This window comes from Onychomys torridus, chromosome 11, assembly GCF_903995425.1.
Source record: "Onychomys torridus chromosome 11, mOncTor1.1, whole genome shotgun sequence".
NCBI classification, from domain to species: Eukaryota; Metazoa; Chordata; class Mammalia; order Rodentia; family Cricetidae; genus Onychomys; species Onychomys torridus.
The window spans coordinates 12,222,127-12,241,364 of record NC_050453.1 but is presented as its reverse complement, the minus strand read 5'-3'; the positions used below and the strand labels follow the sequence as shown (position 1 = coordinate 12,241,364).

Sequence of the window (19,238 nt, the reverse complement as noted above, 5' to 3'; positions counted from 1 at the left end):
TGCTGCCACCATGCCTTTGTGTTCCATGGCAGACCAACCCTCTGGAACTGTGAGCCTAGACACACTCTTCTTCTAAGTGCTGTGGTCATGGTGTTTTTGTCATAGCAACAGAAACATCACCACCACACAAGAAGTTTGAGATGTAATGATTATCACCTACTTAAGAATGCAGGTTTGCTAGGGAAGTGTAGTAAAGTCTGGCAGTGGTGGTCTCCATGGAGAGGAAGTATAAGTTGCTTTTAAATGTTATAATCAGGAAAAAAACAAGCACAATTTTGTTGGAAGAAACTGGATATGGTAAGAATTTATTGTTTGATACTAATTTCTGCTTTGATAGATCATTTGGAAGCTTGGAAGTGAAATTCTATTTTATCACCCCAGAAGTAATGTGGAGACTTTTAATAGCTTTGCTGACCGGATGAAAAATATTGGTGTCTTGAATTATTTAAAGGTGAGAATGTAGATTTTATATTTTTAATGTGTGTTTATTTTAATTGCCTGTGTCAATGCTGAGATAGAAAATCATGGAAAATAGTTAAGTCCCGTGGGTAAAGGCAATGGGAGAACACTATTGTGCACACTGCTCGTTTCTGGCTTCCAGCCACCTTCCGTGTGATCTGATTGGAACCCTGTTGGTCTGTCTCTGGCTGTCAATCCCAGGCCTTCAGAGATTAGGCTGGTCCTCACTGTGGACACAGCCAATCCTCACATGGTTGCTGAACGTACTTGGACCAAGCTGGCATTTTTGGAAAAAAACAAACTGTGAAACAGAGTAGGAACTTGAACTTATTCAAATGCTGTAACGTTCCTGCTGCTTAGAACCTTCTCTCCCAATTCCTATCTTTTAATAATAGTTTCTTTTTTTTTTCCAAAAGGGACCGAGGCCGTCCCACAGTATTGCAGCCTCTTCTCTATTATCTACTCCTAACTAAAGGAGCACCATTCTTTAGTCATTTTATAAATAATTTGTTGTTAATTTTTTTTTTCAAGACTATAAAGTTGTGTAAGAACTTGGCTACAAGCTGCGTAAATATGTGAGAAACCATACAGCATGCATAGCATAAAATGTGCATTTCTGGCTCTTGGTTTTATTTTTACTTGTTCAATTTTCTAAGAGTGTGTGTGTGTGTGTGTGTGTAAGTCTAAGTCTGGAGGTCTGATGTTGACACTGGGATTCTTTCTTGATCATCCTCCACCTTACCTATTGAGGTTGGGTTTCTTGCTGACCCAGAGCTAACAGGTTCTGGCTGGCTAATCTGGCTAACCAGTTTGCTCTGGGATCCTGTATCCATCTCTTGTGCACTGGGGTGATAGGCAGGCCCCTGTGGGTTCTGGGGATCCAAACTCTGGTCCTCATGCCTTCTCCGCATAGCTTATCCACTGAATCATCTTCTAGTGCTCTTCTCCCCACTGGGATTCCAGCTGAGGCCACCATGCCCAGCTCTATGGCCGTTTTTGCCTTTGTTTCAGGGATCCTCTTTCCCTTTAAACTAAATCCATTCTGCAGCACTCCTTGGCGGGATGTTTTCTCTGAGCATATTTGACGTGTGTGAAGTTGTTAGTTAGGCTGTTGGCCACCGCAGGTCAAGCAGGTAAGGTTATGTCATTGATGTTGAGCAGCCTCTTCTGAAGGGCCATTGACAGCAGGTGAAGTAAGGAGTAAGCAACTAGTTCAGGCTACAATGTGGCTTCTATGCCCAGTTCTCTCTCCGTGTTACACTGTACTCTGTTACTCTCAATTACATAGTGTTAGTTGTTTCACACTGTCTTTCTTTGCTTGATTAAAAAAAGTAAATGACACAGTATAGACTACACCACTGTCTGAGCTTTCACCTCTCTCTCTCTCTCTCTCTTTCTTTCTTTCTTCGAGACAGGGTGTCTCTGTGTAGCCCTGGCTGTCCTGGAACTCACAGAGATCCACCTGCCTCTGGCTCCCAAGTGCTGGGACTAAAGGCGTGCGCCACCATGCCCTGTGAGCTTTCACTTTTATTGAAGGTTCTCTTGCATAGTTTTCAGGACTAGGCCAGCATATGTTATACCTTTCCTGGGTTTTCTGACTAATAGTTCTGACTTCAGCAACAGTGGGTTCTTCTTTTTGGTGCAGATCTCCTTACAGCATGCACTGTATCTTTTCCATCACGGAATGCTTGAGGATGCAAACAGAAATCTGAGCGATGCAGAGACATGGAGATACGGGGAAAAGTCGTCCTCTCAGCAAGTGTTGATCCACCTTGTTCAGGCCTACAAAGGGCTTCTACAGTACCACACTTGGTCCAGAAAGAAGGCGGAGCTGGCGGAGCTTGGTGAGTGGCCATAGTCAGCTTTCTTTTGGTGAAGGGACAGCAGGGCAGCATGGCCCACACAGACCACTGAGCTCATCCAGATGGGATGGAAGACACATTGCTCTTGGGAGGTTTGAGTTTGAGGTTAGGGTGGGTTATATTACATGATCCTGTCTCAAAAGTTCAAGCAAGCACTGGGCTTGTGTGGGCAGAAATGCTGTGGGGTGTTTGTTGACACTTCAGGTTAAAGGTCTTCTGCAAGCGCCTCTCATTGCTCTCCCCAGTCTGCAGAATAATCCCTCAACTGCATGCAAAGACAGTACAGTGTTACCTATCCGAAGGAGTGGTAAATGCCCGTCCAAACAGTCATGGAATGACTTGCTCATTTTAGTACCACGTGTAAGAAGAAAAGTAACAACAACTTTAAACCAGTAAATGGTTTGCATTTGTTTGTTTCAATTTTTTTTTTTTTTTTTTTTTTTAACTGAGACAGGGTTTCTCTGTGTAGTTTTGGTGCCTGTCCTGGATCTCACTCTGTAGACCAGGCTGGCCTTGAACTCACAGAGATCCTCCTGGCTCTGCCTCCCGAGTGCTGGGATTAAAGGCATGTGCCACCACCGCCTGGCTTTGGTCTCATTTCTAAGCACAGACCGAAACTAACTCCACCTGGCTACTGGGAAAAGAATCAGTGTGCCTTTTTACTTTGAAGTATCATTTTGTGCTTCTGTTAGCTGTTATTTTTGAAAGACTAACTCTGCTTCAAACCTTTTATGAAATTCAACATATACCGTATAGAATGAACACATGTACAATTCCCACCCTGTAACCACCACACAAATTAGGGAACTGGTCATTGCTCTCACCTTAACCTGGTAGTTGTGCCCATGTGTCTTCTTTTTTTTGAGCTGAGGATCGAACCCAGGGCCTTGTGCTTGCTAGGCAAGCGCTCTACCACTGAGCTGAATCCCCAACCCCCATGTGTCTTCTTAGGTTCCTCTGTGCCTAACTAATAATCACTTCTGAGCTGGCTAGTTTATGTCAACTTGACACAAGATAGTCACTAGAGAGAAGGGAGCTTCAAGTGGAAAAAATACCACCTCTATAAGGTTGGGCTGAGGGCAAGCATGTAGGGCATTTCCTTAATTAGTGATTGATGGGGGAGGGCCTAGCCCATTGTTGTGGGGCCACCTCGGGGCAGATGGTACTGGGTTCTATAAGAAGGCCGACTGAGCAAGTCAAAGTCATGTAGAGCAGGCCAGAAGGCAGGACTCCTCTCCTCCAAGGCCTCTGCATGGCTGAAATGGGTACAAGTAATTAGTCATCGCCTTTGATACCAACACATCCTAGCAAGAAAGGCACACCAGCCAGCAGTAGCCAGGCTGCCATTGCTTTTGTTCATGACTTCAATGCATCCTTCACTCAACTATGTCTTTCTAAACTTTCAGTTGTTCCCCAAGATTTTCTACCTCAAAGTTATTAACAAAAACATCTTAATGTAACCTTACTAACACTTCTTCATGTCTAAATTCTTTCTAAGGGTGGGGGTTGAGTCATTAATCTGCTTCAGCAGCAGTGCTTGGAAAAAGTCAATCACTGTTATTGTAAGTACCAGTACCACTACCCAGTGAGGGGCTAAAGACCCCCTGAGAGTTTTCATGCAACTCATAGGTTAGGAGGTATTTGGGACCATGAGGTGGTGTGACCAAAGGTCAATAAGCAGAGCTGTGCTCGATAACAGCATGAGGTCAGTCAACTATTTTTCTTTTAGACTTCTCACAGATCAGGGGCTTCCAGCCATAACTGTTCACATAGACAGTAGTTTTTGTAATTGCCAGAAAAACAGGTTACTAGTTACTTTTCGTATTTTAGAGTTGTGTTCAATTATCTTAATTAATCACCCAATTCTTTGTTTTTTAGTTACATGAAGTCATTATTTAAAGCTTTATTAAAGCTATGATGTACATTGAAACCATGAACACATTTCCCAACATAAAGATTAAAAGAGCTTTGGCTAGCCTAACACCTGGGATTAGATCATTTTCCTTAATCTTTAACCTAAACCACAGTCTAGTTCTCAAGGAAAACTCCTAAGTCCTAGCTGCGTGACACTAACTTGTTTCTGTTTTCTATCTTCTGCAGCCCCTGCTTTTCAGGGACGGGGGCGACACTATATCTTACCTTTACCTATATTAACTTTCCCACTAACCTAACCTCTATCATAATCTCTTACTATATATGTTAGAAATCCTTAATCATCAAAATTCTATTTAAACTAACACTATTATTGTATAAAATCATTACTTCAATTAAACAGTTAAGCTTAAAAGGAAATTACCTTCATAATAATCCACAGGTGAAAATGCCCAGTAGAATGGGATATTTCCATGAGATAATCACACTACATTAGAGGCAGTGGGGATCTCCCCACATGCATTCACATCATACCAGATACCAGAGAACATTTAAACAAACATTTAAAAGGCATCACAGTAGCAAGAGACATTCTGTAACTGAAGCCCTGGGGGCTTGCCTATCTGGGATTCACCCATTAGTGCCTTGCATTCTGGTGAACCAAACTCCTGAAGCTCAATTGCCACATGCTGCTCCTCTGACATGGGCACCGCAGAATTGGTTGTAGACTTCAGATCTACAAGGATGTCTACTATAAGAGTCTATTTCTGTTTTAGTCCTTATATTTAGATATTTAATCCATTTTGAGTTACTTTTTTGTACATAAGATGGGTAACAATTTACCTTGTTGTTTTGCATGTGGTTGTCCAGTTGTTTGATTGTACTTTTTGAAAACTCTTCCTTCAGTCAGGAGATGATGATGGTGCACACCTTTAATCTCAGGACATGGGAGGCAGAGGCAGGAGGGTCTCTGAGTTCGAGGCCAGCATGGTCTACAGAGCGAGTTCCAGGATAGCCAGAACTGTTTCGCAGAGAAACCCTGTCTTGTGGGGTGGGGGCGTAGAGGGGAGTGTTCCTTTTTTAAATTTGTCTTGCGAGCTGTATTGAAAATCAGTTGCTCATAATCATGGTTTATTTGGGGCCCTGAGTTCTCTGGTGAGTGGTCTATGTATTAATCCTTATGTCTGTAGCATACAGTTTTGATTACTATACATTGTAATCAGTTTGAAAATGATAGTATGTGTCTTCCAACCTTGCTCTTTTTAAAGATTGTTTAGACTTTGTTCAGCCCCTTGTATTGTCATGAACTGTGAAATCATTCATATCAGCTTGTCAGCTTATGCAGGGATTATAGGATTTTGGATGAACCTTAGTAGTTTTCTACTTTGTAAACATGAGGTGACTTTACATTCAAATTTATTAAACAATACTACTTTTCAGAGTATAATTTTTCATATCTTTATAAATTTATTCCTAAGTATTACCTTTGTTGAGTGTATATGTGTGCATATAAGTGTGTACTTGTGTTCAGGTGTGCATGAACATTGGGAATATGGGAATGTGGAGACCAGAGATCAGTCAACCTTGATTGTCATCCTCAGGAGCTGCTGTCCACTATGTTTTTTGAGACAGGGTCTATGTAGCCCTGACTCTCTGGAACTCACCATGTGGACCAGGCTGGTTTTGGAACTCAGAGAGACCCTCCTGCCTCTGCCTCCCAGGTGCTGGGATTTAAGGTGTACACCACTGTGCGCCATCATGTAATCTATTTGTGTGTATTAGTTTTATACCCTGTGATCTTAATGAATTGTTAATGCTTATAAAGTTTTTAAAAATTAAAGTCTATGTGTATTGTCTGCATGTATGTCTGCACCCATACATTCCTGGTGCTAGCAGAGGCCAGAGGAGAGCATCAGATCCCCTGGGCCTAGGTTTATAGATGGTTGTGAGCAACATGTGGGTGCTAGGAATCAAACCCTGGTCCTGAAAGAGCAATTAATGTGTGTAACCACCGAGCTGTCTCCACCCACCAGCTCTTACGAGTTTTTAATGGTTTAAGGCTTTCTGTGTGCCAGGACCGTGCCGTCTGAGTAGAGGTGACTTTTCTTCCTTTCGGTCTGGAGTCATTGTGTTTCCTCGATTCGTTGTCCTGAGTCATGACAGAGCATGCCTGTCTTCTTCTCAGATTTCATTGAGCTTGTTAGCTATTTTTTAATTAAATAAATAAAAATCAGATGGAGTGAGTCCTTCTACTCCTAGACTGGTGCCTATTTTGTTTTTGTTTTTGTTTTTTAAATAACATAAAGCGATATTGAGCTTTGCCGCATCTTTGCTGTCTCTGTTGATGACGGTGCCTTGGATTGGTTTCCAGGGGGATCTTCTCGCTTACATTAGTTGATAGTCAGCTGCTTAGCTAACCTTGGGTGTGGTGTACAATTGCTTTTTCAAGGTGGCTAGACTCAGGGTTGCCAATACCCTGTTGGGGAGTTGGGCATTCCGTAAGAGGTCCTACTTAGTTCTCTTTACACTTGTTAGAGTTTTCCAGTGTCTGTCCACCTGGCCTTGAGCTTTGCTTATGGCTTCTCTAAACGAATGCATGACTCTCTTATGTTTGAGCAGATGAGGATGATTATGCTTATACCACAAAAACCCAAAACATGCTCAGCCAGAGCTGCAAGACGTCTGCAAATATTGGTGCACTGCTTAAAACTCCTGGGGTTTGGGATCCTTTTGTGAAGAGTTATGTGGAGGTAAGTCACTTTTCAGAGGCCAGGGTAGCGATGCGTTTGTGGTCCCAGCACTGAGAAGGCTGAGACAGGATTGCCGCAAGCTTGAGCCCTAGGCTAGCCTGGGCTACCTTTGTAGTAGAACTCTCTCAGGAACAAAAGTACAAGGTTGTGTTAGATTTTTGTCATATGATCAGAAGGAAGCTAACAGAGGAAATGCTTAAAGTTTTCCCTTTTTTGGTCTAAATAATTTCTGCTTACTAATATGCTATGTAAGTTAGTGAACAATTGTTTGTTTTACCCATGGCTAACTTTTTAATGGTTTGAATGTGAAATGTCCTATAAAGACTAATAATGCTTCAATGCTGGTGGTCACTAACTTTGTGAGATTGTGGAACCTTTATGTGGTAGGGCCTGGCTGGAGGAAGTGGGACTCACCGAGGGGCCTGCTTCCATCCTCTCCTGGTCAGTATCGTGTCATGAGTAGTTGCCACATGCTTTCACAGACTAAGCCTTCACCATGTCTTCTCTTTCTTGATGGATTCTGACCCTCTGAACTAACCCAACAGTTTCTCTGTATGGCCCTGGCTGTCTAGAACTCACTCTGTAGACCAGGCTGACGTCAAACTCAGAGATCTGCCCTCCTTTGAGTGCTGGGATTAAAGGCATGTGCCACCACCACCTGGCTCAATCCTTCCTTCTTTTAGTAGTTTCTGTGAAGTTTTGGTGGCATTGATGAGAAAAATAAATATACCTGTCATGGCCATGTGCATAGTGACATATTTGTGACTGGCAAGTCTGCGTTTTTATTGTTGAATATAATGTAAAATCAGGATCATTGCTAAAGATTTGGTGTCATGTTGAAGGGAAGTGGGAAAAATCTGAACCAAATCACAGCATAAGGGGTGAGGAAAACAATGGCTTTTAGAAAGTTTATAAAGCTACCCCAGTATCTCAGAGTCTTTGCAGAAGAACTGAGAGCTTGGGCGCTGCTTGGTGAAAAATTGAGTGTTAAAGTGACCATTGCACTATCAGAAGATAATCTAGTTCATTTGTGAATTGCTTCAAAAGTAGGAGATGTAATTATCGTGTACTCCTCAGTGCTGAAGTATGAGGGCACTGAGGTAGTTGAGTCACACTCTTGGTCATTAGTATTTTCTACTTTGGGGACTTGGATATCTTGTTCTTACATTGGGGGGGGTCTACATTTTCCAGTAACAAATTCAAAGAAAAAATGAGACCACATGTAGACCTTTGATCCTGTTCTGTAGAAGGTGTAGGAACGTTAGAAAAGCAGAATTAGTGTTGCTGTTGTCTGCTCTACAGTATTGTCACTTTTGCTGTTCTTAGCAGTAAGCTTGCAGCTTCTTTTTGTGGAGTTCTTTTACAGAATTAACCTAAGACATGCTTTGTTTCATGCAGATGCTAGAATTCTATGGTGATCAAGATGGAGCCCGAGAGATACTCACCAATTATGCGTATGATGAAAAGTTCCCCTCAAATCCCAATGCCCACATCTACTTATATGAATTTCTCAAGAGAGAGAAGGCACCAAGAGCAAAACTGATCAGTGTTCTTAAGGTATAGAAACTTCCCCAGTGTTTGAGTAGAAAGGCATTCCTTATATCATGGCACCTATAGAAGATGGCATCAGGCTGGGGATGGGGCTCAGGGTGGAGCATTGAATATGATGTGCAAGGCCCTGGGTTTGATGCCCTTATATCATGGCACCTATAGAAGATGGCATCAGGCTGGGGATGTGGCTCAGGGTGGAGCATTGAATATGGTGTGCAAGGCCCTGGGTTTGATGCCCTTATATCATGGCACCTATAGAAGATGGCATCAGGCTGGGGATGTGGCTCAGGGTGGAGCGTTGAATATGGTGTGCAAGGCCCTGGGTTTGATGCCCTTATATCATGGCACCTATAGAAGATGGCATCAGGCTGGGGATGTGGCTCAGGGTGGAGCGTTGAATATGGTGTGCAAGGCCCTGGGTTTGATGCCCGCACCTTAAGGCAACAACTAGTAAACAGCAGTGTACGAGTGGTGCACTGTGGTCAGCAGAGAACGCTGCTCCCTCTGTGGGCTTTGGGAGGGAATTCCAGCTCCAGCTCCTGAGGAGAAAGTCTCTCACTCTGCTTGGAAAACGCTACAGTGATATTTTTGAAAAATCAACTGTACTGAGATTTAGTTGACACACTTTACAGGCGATCGCTTTCATACTTGGTTGCACTTTAATGAGTATATGCATCCACAGAACCGCCATGATAACAAAGCCCAAGAGTACTTCTGCAGGACGCAGGAGTCCTCATCTAACCCCCTAAATAACCAGCCCACCCACCTGCCCCTGTGCCAGGCAGCCATTGGTCGATTTATTTTAAACCTCTTTGGAAATTTTTTATAAGTGCCACCTTGTAGTTTTTGCTTTTTTTTTTTTTTTTTTTTGGTCTGGCTTCTCTTGCCTAGCTTATTTTTAGTTTCTCCATGCTGTGGTGTGACTAATGTGTGCATGTGTACATATGTGTGCATGTGTGTAGAGGTCAGAGCTGGTGGTGTGTCCTGTTGCTCTTCACTTTTTTTTTCACAATTGATGTTAACCAACAGGCATAGAAACAAGCCCCCTTTGAGCAGGTCCTCACAGAACCCAGCACTCCTCATTGGCTGAACTGGTTGGTCAGTGAGCTCCAGGGAGCCGCCCTTTGCTAAGTTTATAGGCATGCACTGCCTTGACACGTGAGTTCTAGGGATCTGAACTCAGAGCCTTATGATTGCAGATTAGGTACTTTATTGAGGAAGGGCTTTAGTCATGACTCAAATTTCTTGATGGACGAGGAGACATATGCATGCATGCACACATGTGGCTCGCACACACGCTTGGTGGTGCTGGGGAGTGAACTCAGGGTTCTCTTTCCCTGAGCTACAGTACCAGGCCTTATTTTCATTCACTGTTAAGAATCATGCTGCTGAGATACATGTAAGTCGTTGTTCATTTTCTTGGGTAGCTAGCCACCTAAAAATGGGATCACTAAGTAAGGAGAGTCTGTACTTACCATCTAAGAGACTATGCTATTGACACTACTACTGTCTGTGGACAAAAGTTCAGTCTCTGTAGCTCCCCTGCCTCTGTCCTGAAGACTGGATCATGGCCACTGTAGTGCTGTATTGGGGTCTCATGTGACTTTGATTCGCTGTTCCCTGACTGATGCTGAGCATCTTTTGGGAACTGCTGACTATTTCCTTGTATTTATTTGTCAACAGTTTGTTTAGCTATTTTGTGTGTTTCTTGGGGGTGTTTTTATTACCAACTGGGGAGATTTTATGTAATTTAGATATAATTCCTTTGTTAGATATGGATTTGTTAGATGTGTAGGCCTTTTTTGTCTGTGGCTCTTTGCTTGCCTGTGGTTTTTTTTTTTTTTTTTTTAAGACTTCTTGGTGCTGGGGATTGAACTGAGTTCCTTCAGTATTCTAAGCATCCACTGTACCACTGTGAGTGTGGTATGTCTTAGTTTGGGATACTATCACCACGGCAACTCTTATAAAGAAAACATCTAATTGGGGTGGCTTGCATACCATTTCAGAGGTTCAGTCCCTTATCATCATGATGGGGAGCATGGCGGCATGCAGGCAGATGTGGTGCTGGGGTAACAGCTGAGAGTCCTACATCTTGAAGGCAATAGGAAGTCAACTGAAAGTCACACTGAGGGAAGCTTGAGGAAAAGAGACCCCAAATCCCGCCCCCACAGTGACACACATCCTCCATCAAGGCCACGCCTTCTAATAGTGCCACTCCCTTTGGGGCCATTTCCTTTCAAATCACCACAGTATGTTTCTCTCCATGCCTCTCTGTATTATATATGCACAATACTATATGTTCTGTTTCTTAGCAGTGCCTTTCAAAGAGCAGAAATCTCAGTGATGCCCAAATTTCAGTTTCCTTTTATGGCTTAGTGCCTTTTATCTGAGAAATTTTTGGCCTTCCAAACTAATGATTCACTTTTATGTTTCATTTTTCTAGATATTCTAGCTGAATGGTTTTATGCTAAAGGTCTGTGATGGGTTATTTTTGTGTACTGTGAGGTGTGAGATTCAGGGTTAGTTTTTCTCTACTTGGCTGGCCTAGCACTACTGTTTGAAAGGCTTGTCTTCCCCATTGGGAGCGTTAGGGTCGCTTGGCCCTGATGGTATATATTTCTCTCATTGTACCAATAGCATGGTCACTGTACCTGAAGAAGTCTTGGAATCTCATGAAAATTACATTAATTTGTCCATTTTAAATTTTTCTGCATTTTCTGGGTCTTTTGACTTTTTATAAACATTTAAAAATCAGTATGTTGCTATAGAAACAAAAGTCTTGGAGGGATTTTGAATATGTAGATCAATTTTGAAAGAACTGGCAATACACACACACACACACACATACACACACACATATTTTTAGAACAGTAAGCACCTTTATTACATGAACTATGAATGATGACTTACTTACCTTTCTGGGCCTTGATCTTCCTCAGACAGAACTCCAGCTCCTTGCCTTATAGCACGTAGCCATCTGCTCTGCCACACTGGCCTGGTCTTGAGGCAATACAGGCAAGAAGCTTGCCATGCTGTAACTGCTCCTCCTGAAGACTGCTGATTTTGGCATTCTTTTTCCTTTCATTGTATTTCTTTTGGAGTTTCTGTGATCTTTTTTTGTTGTTGTTGTTTAGTATTTCTTTCTCCTCAGGAGTCAGCTTGGCCCCCTTCTTGTGGCCCAGGGGCGGCGTTTAGTGAGACTCAAACCACTGTCATATGGTGTGCTGTCGATAAGCACAGTGCAGTTCTTCACCAGGGTCTTGGTGCAGACCAGCTCGTTATTGGATGCATTGTAGACAACATCAATGATCCTTGTTTTCCGGGTACAACACTCAGATCCCCAGGAAAAGTCAGTTCCCTGCATCCAATCTTAGGGCACAGTACTTCTTACTGCCTCCTTGAACTCAGACTGTGTGTATACAGTGAGGGCCAATCTTAGTGCTGGCAGCAGGCTGTCCCAGCTCATCTTCCGCCTCCTTGTGGTAGGGCTTTCTCTTACCCCTGGTCTTGCTGCGATGGTGCCAGTTGTCTTAAGAGATGCCCGTCACTCGGTGCTGGGTGGAAAGAGGAAGTGCAAAGCTTCACGGTCTGGCTTCTGAAATGCAGCCCTGCCTTCTTTTCCTTTTATTCTTTTTGTTGAATTACGTGTGTGTGTGTGGGGCTATGCACATGGGTGCAGATGCCCGAGGTGACGGGAAGAGGGCATTGGAGCCTCTGGGCTTGGAGTTACAGGCACTCATGAGTCACCTGACATGGCGGCTGGGAACCGAACTCTGGTCATCTGAAAGAGCAGCAAGCTCTTGTACTGAGCCATTTTTCCAGCCCCAAGAATTGACATCTTAATGAGATTGAGGTTTCCAAATGGAGCATGGCATGTCTCTAGGTCTTCATTTTTTTTCTGAAATATTTTACTTTCTGGTGTATTATTTTGATAAATTTATTACAAAATAGTTCATGTTTGGGGTTATTATATAGTATTTGTACATTTTTATCGTGATAAATATGTGTATCAAAACTTTTCACCTTAAATATATAGTTAACATTAAAACTTAATGATTTCTTGCTGTCATCACCACAGTTTTTGATGTTTTTATTATCTTGAAGTTGCTGTACACGTTAGACAGTAAGTTGCTGTTACTGCCTCTCCAAAACCCTGGACATCTGTCTTCTCCGGTCTTAATGAATCTGCCTGTTCCAGATACCTCCTCTGGGGCAGAATCACACAGCATTTGTCTTTCGTGTGGTCCTAATTCCGTGGTCCCTCGGGCTGCAGTGCGTCAGAGCTGCCGGGCTTTGCGAGGCTGACTGTTTGTGCCTACAGAAGGCCTCTGGCTTGCCCAGTCACCTGCTGACAGGTGCCAGATTGTGTCCTATGTGACGGTGGTCAGTAACGCTGTGGCAGAGATTGTTGTGGGAGTGTTTGAGTGCTTGCTTTCAGTCATTTAGGTGTGCACCTTGGGGTGACATTGCTGGATGAAATGCTGATTGTGGAACATTTGGAGGAATCGTCAAACTGCTTCCCAGAGCAGCTGTGTCCTCTTTGTGTCCTGCTAGGAACATAGGGAGTCCAGGCCTTCCACATCCTTGCCAACTCTTTGTCCCACCCCTTTCTTTCAGATCATAGGGTATTCTAGTGGGTGTGAAATGAGGTCTCATTGTAGTTTAGGTCCATGTTTCCCTAATGACTAGCTGTGGTAGAGCATCTTTTCATGTGCTTCTTGGCCATTTATTACCACCTGTGAGTACTGTCTATTCAAGTCTTTTGCCTTTTGAAGAACAATTAGGTAGGGGTGTGTGTGTTGAGTATAGGCATTCCCTGCCTCCCATCCTGAACCTAGGCTCCCCAGCCTGTTAAGCACATCTTAACTCCTGAGCTCCAGCTCTTCTTCTTCAGCCCCCCAAATGCTGGGACGCAGAGGGACAGGCTTGAACACTTACATTTAAGATGAAATAATTAGAGAGAAATTCTGTTTTTCATTTTGAGAAACCAAGTGTTGGGAGCTAGGAATATGGTCAATAGTCTAAGGTCTGTCGTAGCAAAATGAGGATCGGCGTCATAGGTGCAGGGAAAATGGCAAGTGAGGGGTGAAGGTGCAGAAAGGTCTGTCGGGGCTTGGTGGTCAGAGCTGTGCTTGGAGTCCAGGAAGAAACAGGTGAATAGCACACGCACACAAGCAGATGCAGGCGGGCAGCACTTGAAGAGCCAGTGGCCGAGAGCTTCTTAAACTCATCTGGAGAGGCTGTCAGTTTGATCTGGTGGTAGTTACGTGAGTGTGCTTAACTTCACCGGAACGCGGCGACCGTCACCCTGTACTTGCTTGCCATAACAACAGTACATGTGTTTCAGTGAAATCTTCTAAGTGAATTGAGACATTCATAGATAAATCATGAAAAACGTGACTAGCAACCAAATTCTAATAACTTCTGTCGTTGATGTGTCGGTATTTATTCCGACTTTGCTTCATTGACCTTTCATAAAACCACTAAGAGAAACGGACAAAATGTGCTTTTTGTTTTGTTGGAAATAAAGTCAAAGTATCCCGGAAACAGAAAGAGTGAATTCGCTTTTTTTCCTTCTCATACATTACATCCCAAACACAGTTCCCCTCCCTTCTCCCCTCCCAGCCCTCCCTACCCACATCACCCTTCTTCCCGATGGACTCCTCTCTCTTCAGAAAAGGGCAGGCATGAATTCACTTTTCAGATTGAATTATTTTGTCTCTGTCCGAGTGTGTGATGTGTGTCCCCGTGCACTTGTGGAGGTCAGATGACAACTTGTAGGAGTCCATCTCTCTCTACCTTCCACCCCCAGGGTTCAAACTCACACCGCCGGGCATGGCAGCAGCAAGCACCTTTATCCCTGGAGTCGTCTTGTTGACTCAAACTCCTTTTTAATGTGTTTGGAAATGTGAGATAATGTTACTTCAAACCCTGTTTTTCCAGTCATAAAACAGTTCTTTGTATTCCTAAAAAATAAAATCTTTAAATTTCTCCTTATTTTACAAAAGAACTGTTTAAAATATTCACATGCTTTTCAGTGTGTTTTGTTTGAGTATAGTCTCTAAAATTACTCTCTGTCTTATGTAAATCTTCTGTGATATTTTCTGAGCAGCATGGTATTTTCTTTAAAGTTTTTTTTAAGACTTATTTATTATATATACAATGTTCTGCCTGCATGTGTGCCAGCAGTCCAAAAGAGGGCACAGATCTCATTACAGATGGTTGTGAGCCACCATGTGGTTGCTGGGAATTGAACTCAGAACCTTTGGAAGAGCAGCCAGTGCTCTTAACCTCTGAGCCATCTCTCCAGCTCCACGCATGGTATTTTCTATGTGAGTTCTTTGATTTTGTTCTCGAGACTTGGTGTCATGTAGTTAGAGACTGGCCTCACAGCTTGTTCTGCAGCCTGGGCTGGGCTTGAGGTCCTCATCTCCTGCCTCTGCCTCCAGAGTGCTGGTGTTACAAGTAGGCTACCATACCTGGCTTTGTAATGTCTTCTTTTATTCTTTCTAAAAGCAACATCTTTGAAGTTTTTAAGTTGGCAAGCAGTATAGATTTGTGTAAGATACAAATAAAAGCCTGTTTACCCATTCTATTTCTTCCAGTAAACCTTACCATTTTGTTAGCAGGAATTTTGAGTGAGAGGTTAAGGGGGGCGGATATAGATGAGAGAGAGAGAGAGAGAGAGAGAGAGAGAGAGAGAGAGAGAGAGAGAGAGAGAGATTCGAGAGTTCGCACACTCCAGAGATCATTAACCTCAGGTGTCCTTTTTCAAGAGCTATCTACCTTGTTTGTTTCCTTAAATTTTTTTTTTTCTTTTTTTTGCTGAGAGAGTACCTTGTTGTGTATCCCTGGCTGGCCTGGAACTCTCTTGTGTAGACCAGCTGGCCTTAAACTAACAGAGATTCACTACCCTCTACCTCCCAAGTGCTGGAATTAAAGGCATGCACCACCATACCTGGCCTATCTTGTTTCATAAAGAAGGTTTTCTCCTTGGAACTCACCAAGTAGTCTAAGCTGGCTGGTCAGCGAGCCAGGGACCCACCTGACTCTGCTTCTCCAGTGCTCAGACTCCAGATGTGCCCGAGTTGTAGGGATGAGTGTGTGGTCCTCGTGCTTACTAAGCATCAATCCACTGACCAAGTAGTGGCCCCAGACCAGTTGTGTATGGTGTGGGTATACTTCAGCATCCCTACACGTGTACGTGTGGAGGCTAGGAGTCTGTTAGGAGTCTTCCTGTGCTGTTCTCCACCTTATTAATTTTTTTCCTTTATTTTTATTTTATGTGTGGAGGTGCGTTGCATGTCTGTATATCACATGCATGCAGTGCCTCTGGAGGTCAGAAGAGTGTTGGATCCTCCTGCGGACTGGAGTTCAGATGGTTGTGAGCTGCCATGTGCCCTCCACCTTCTTTGATACAGGGTCTCTCACTGAACCTAAAGCTCACCACCAGGCCAGGTTGCCAGGGCAGTGAACTCCCAAGAGCCTCCTGTTCCTTCCCAGTGCTGGGATTGCAGGTGCATGCTACTACACCCGGCTTTTTATGTGGTGCTGAGGGTCTGAGCTCCGGTCCCCATGCTCGAACAGTGAGCACTTTCCCATTGAACCATCTCCTGGACTTTTGTTTTCTAAAGTAACTTTTCAGAGAATACCTTATGTTCAGATTGAAACCAGATAAAAGCAAAGTACTTTTTAAGTCTTTAATTCATTCGCTGAGAGCATATTAGCCAGTAAAATTTTACATGAAAATAAGCTAGAATTTGAGACATGTCTGTATAGTGTATAAATTACAATACTATTTTCTCTTCCAGATTTTACATGAGATTGTGCCATCTCATCCACTAATGTTAGAATTCCATATGTTGCTTAGAAAATCAGGTAAAACTGTGTTTTATACTCATTTGTGCATGTAGACTAGAGGGAGGACCAGCCATCCACGATCCAGGGGCCATGTCTACTCCTCTCCTGTTTTCACACCCACACACTCACTTGCACCCACCCCTCCTGGAATGCTGTTGCTGCTGCAACGAGATTCTGCATCCACAGCTCACAAAGCTTGAAATGCATGCAGTCTGCTCCTAGTGCTGACTTCAGAAGCCGGAGGACAGAATGCCCTTCACTTCTGTGATTTGCCTCTTGTTAACCCCTCGAGGGCCACAGTGCAGTGTAGTAAAGAATGTATGTCCTAGAAGGAAGTCAGCTTGTTTAGGTCAGTTGCTCAAAGTCTGTAGGTCTCACATATATACCAAAAATGCCAAATAGGGTAGGTGGTCTTTAAATGGAGGGGTATAACTCCAGAAGAGGCTCACCATCTTAGCCATTAACCTTCAGCTCATCCCAGGACTGAGTTGTTTTAAAGAGTTAACCGACCAGAAGGCTTGCTTCTTTCACGTGGTGCGTCGTCTTGGCTCTGTGCACCTCCCCAGCCTCCTGTAAGCTTGGGCTTCTGTGACCATTGCAGAGACTGAAGAACACCGGAAGCTGGGCTTGGCTGTGCTGTTTGAAGTCCTGGATTTTGCTGGATGCACTAAGAACATAACTGCCTGGAAATACTTGGCAAAGTATCTGAAGCAGACACTAATGGAGTAAGTGAGAAATAGCATTTATCACTGGTATATCATAAGTATTAGTCGCCACATTTTAGCTGTTGCTTTTAAAGTTTTTAACTTCATATTTTTGCATTTCCTGTATAAGATCTTTAGCTCCTTTTTTTCTGAGTATCAGAAGCTAGAAAATAAAAAACATAAACCTAATACACACAAATTTTATGCATATATTTCATGTTAGCAAATTTAACACTACATCTTAAAGTGATGCTGCACCTGCCATGCATTTTCTCTGCACCACATTCTGGGTGTGAGAAAAGGCGCGGCCCTGCTCACGTGTACTCTGTATGTGAGAAGAGAGGCCTCCCAGAGTAAGCTTTACTTGAATGCTATCTCAGTTTGGGTGGTGAGGAAATCCCGTATTTGAGGATACGTGCTTCGGGAGTAGAACTGAATTTACCCTGTGTTTACCACTCTAGCTGTGGCATGAACCAGGGATATGGGGCCTAAAAATGAGGCAGACTAAAGTCTCATGCAGTAGTCAACTTTATTCAGAGCATTAGACAGTTTATACTCTGAGGGTTAAGAAGAGTCACCTGGGGGCTGGAGAGAGGGCTCAGAGGTTAAGAGCACTGGCTGTTCTTCCAGAGGTCCTGAGTTCAATTTCCAGCAACCACATGGTGGCTCACAACCATCCGTAGTGAGATATGGCGCCCCCTTCTGGCACACAGGCATACATGCAGACAAATTTAAATAAATCTTTAAAAAAGAAGAGTCACCTGAGTAAAGTATTCAGTCACAGGGACAAGATACATGGGAAACATTTTTCCATAGAGGCATATGAGTAGCAAGAGCTGAAATAAACTCATTCTTGTCTGCTGTACCCGGAGGGGCATGCAGACACAGTCCAAGAACAGTTCTGTGTTTTTGAAGACACTGACGTCACAAGTCTGGTTTTCTTGGAATTTCCTCACAAGCACTGAGAATTCCCCTCACACCACTTTATTCTTGGACCATGTTTCAACAGTCCTGAAGATAGAAGAATGCAGGAACTAGGTGGCTTTTACAGAGGGATCTTAAGACTTTTTCCCTCCTTAAAAAGTTCTGGTAGCAGAGAAGTCAGGGGTGAAGGAGCAGCAGGTTTGTGTCTGGTGAAGCCCTGTTTTCCTTGTTCCCGGGGCCCACTTGGTCTTTCCTCACATGGTGGCGGAACCCAGGCAGCTGCTGTCTCCAGTTGGTGACTGAGCACCTCATGGCCCCGGCCGGTGCCGCCCCTCACTGTAGTAGTCCCTCAGCATGAGGAGTCTGAAGAGCGCACTCACACTGTGGCAGTGTGACGTGTTGGCACAGCCACTGTCAGTCACTTTCCAGATCGAAAGTACGGTTTCCACCTTGCTAGGCCATAAGGCTCCTGAAGGCCAAGAAATGTGCTGGGCACATGTTGGATCTCTGGTTCTGCCACAAGGGCTGCCAAGGTGTTCAGTACACATTCCTCAGTTTACACGTTACACTGTTGGTGACGCTGAGTTTGCTTGGCTCAGCATCAGGCTCACGTATTAGTATGCTTTTGTAATAATGGCATCTGAACTGGCATAGTGATTTTGGTAGCATTTGATTGTGTCTAAGGTTGTACAGTACCTTTTAAGTGATTATAATAGCTAACAGTTACTGTGTAGCAGACACTGCGCAAAGAGCTTTATGGGGGATCTCCTGTACTGTTGGGCTAGTTTGCTCCTAACAAAAATCCTAGAAAATAGCCATTTCCACCATGGAAGAAATTGAGGCTCAGAAAGGTTAGCAGCTTGCTCAGGAGCATGTGACTGGAGGATCTGAGGGTTCCAGGATTTGAACTCAGTGTCCATGCTGCTGAGCACTCTGCTGAGACGGTAAAGAGTGAACATGGGCTTCCTGGCCATGCTCAGAAGTTAGTCCGGGAACTTCCCTGCTGTCGTCTTAGAGACTGCTCAGCTCATGTTCAGCTTCTCAGGACAGCTTTCCATCCACTGACGTGTCCTTGTCACCGGTTTCCTTCCAGAAGCCATCCGGCGTGGGTCAAAGAAGAGTGGAAGTCTAGGAGAAGCTGGTGGCCGGCCTTTCACTTCAGCTTCTTTTGGGCAAAGAGCGACTGGAGGGCAGACGCTGGCTTGGCTTGTGAGAAAGCCTTTGTAGCGGGAATCCTCTTAGGAAAAGGTCTGTGG

General features: G+C 43.8%; 1 protein-coding gene and 1 pseudogene across 1 annotated transcript in view; one reads left to right on the top strand and one right to left on the bottom strand.

The window, feature by feature from the left end:
* Taf1a (TATA-box binding protein associated factor, RNA polymerase I subunit A) overlaps positions 1 to 19,238 on the top strand; it is a 36,568-nt gene that overhangs the window by 8,555 nt on the left and 8,775 nt on the right. Inside the window, exons 4-10 of the mRNA XM_036202823.1 lie at positions 338 to 451; positions 2,105 to 2,303; positions 6,813 to 6,943; positions 8,342 to 8,500; positions 16,306 to 16,372; positions 16,956 to 17,079; positions 19,076 to 19,230. Of these exons, the coding sequence (XP_036058716.1) occupies positions 338 to 451; positions 2,105 to 2,303; positions 6,813 to 6,943; positions 8,342 to 8,500; positions 16,306 to 16,372; positions 16,956 to 17,079; positions 19,076 to 19,230 (949 nt within the window). The remainder of the gene's footprint in view (positions 1 to 337; positions 452 to 2,104; positions 2,304 to 6,812; positions 6,944 to 8,341; positions 8,501 to 16,305; positions 16,373 to 16,955; positions 17,080 to 19,075; positions 19,231 to 19,238) is intronic.
* LOC118593226 lies at positions 11,401 to 13,832 on the bottom strand (annotated as a pseudogene).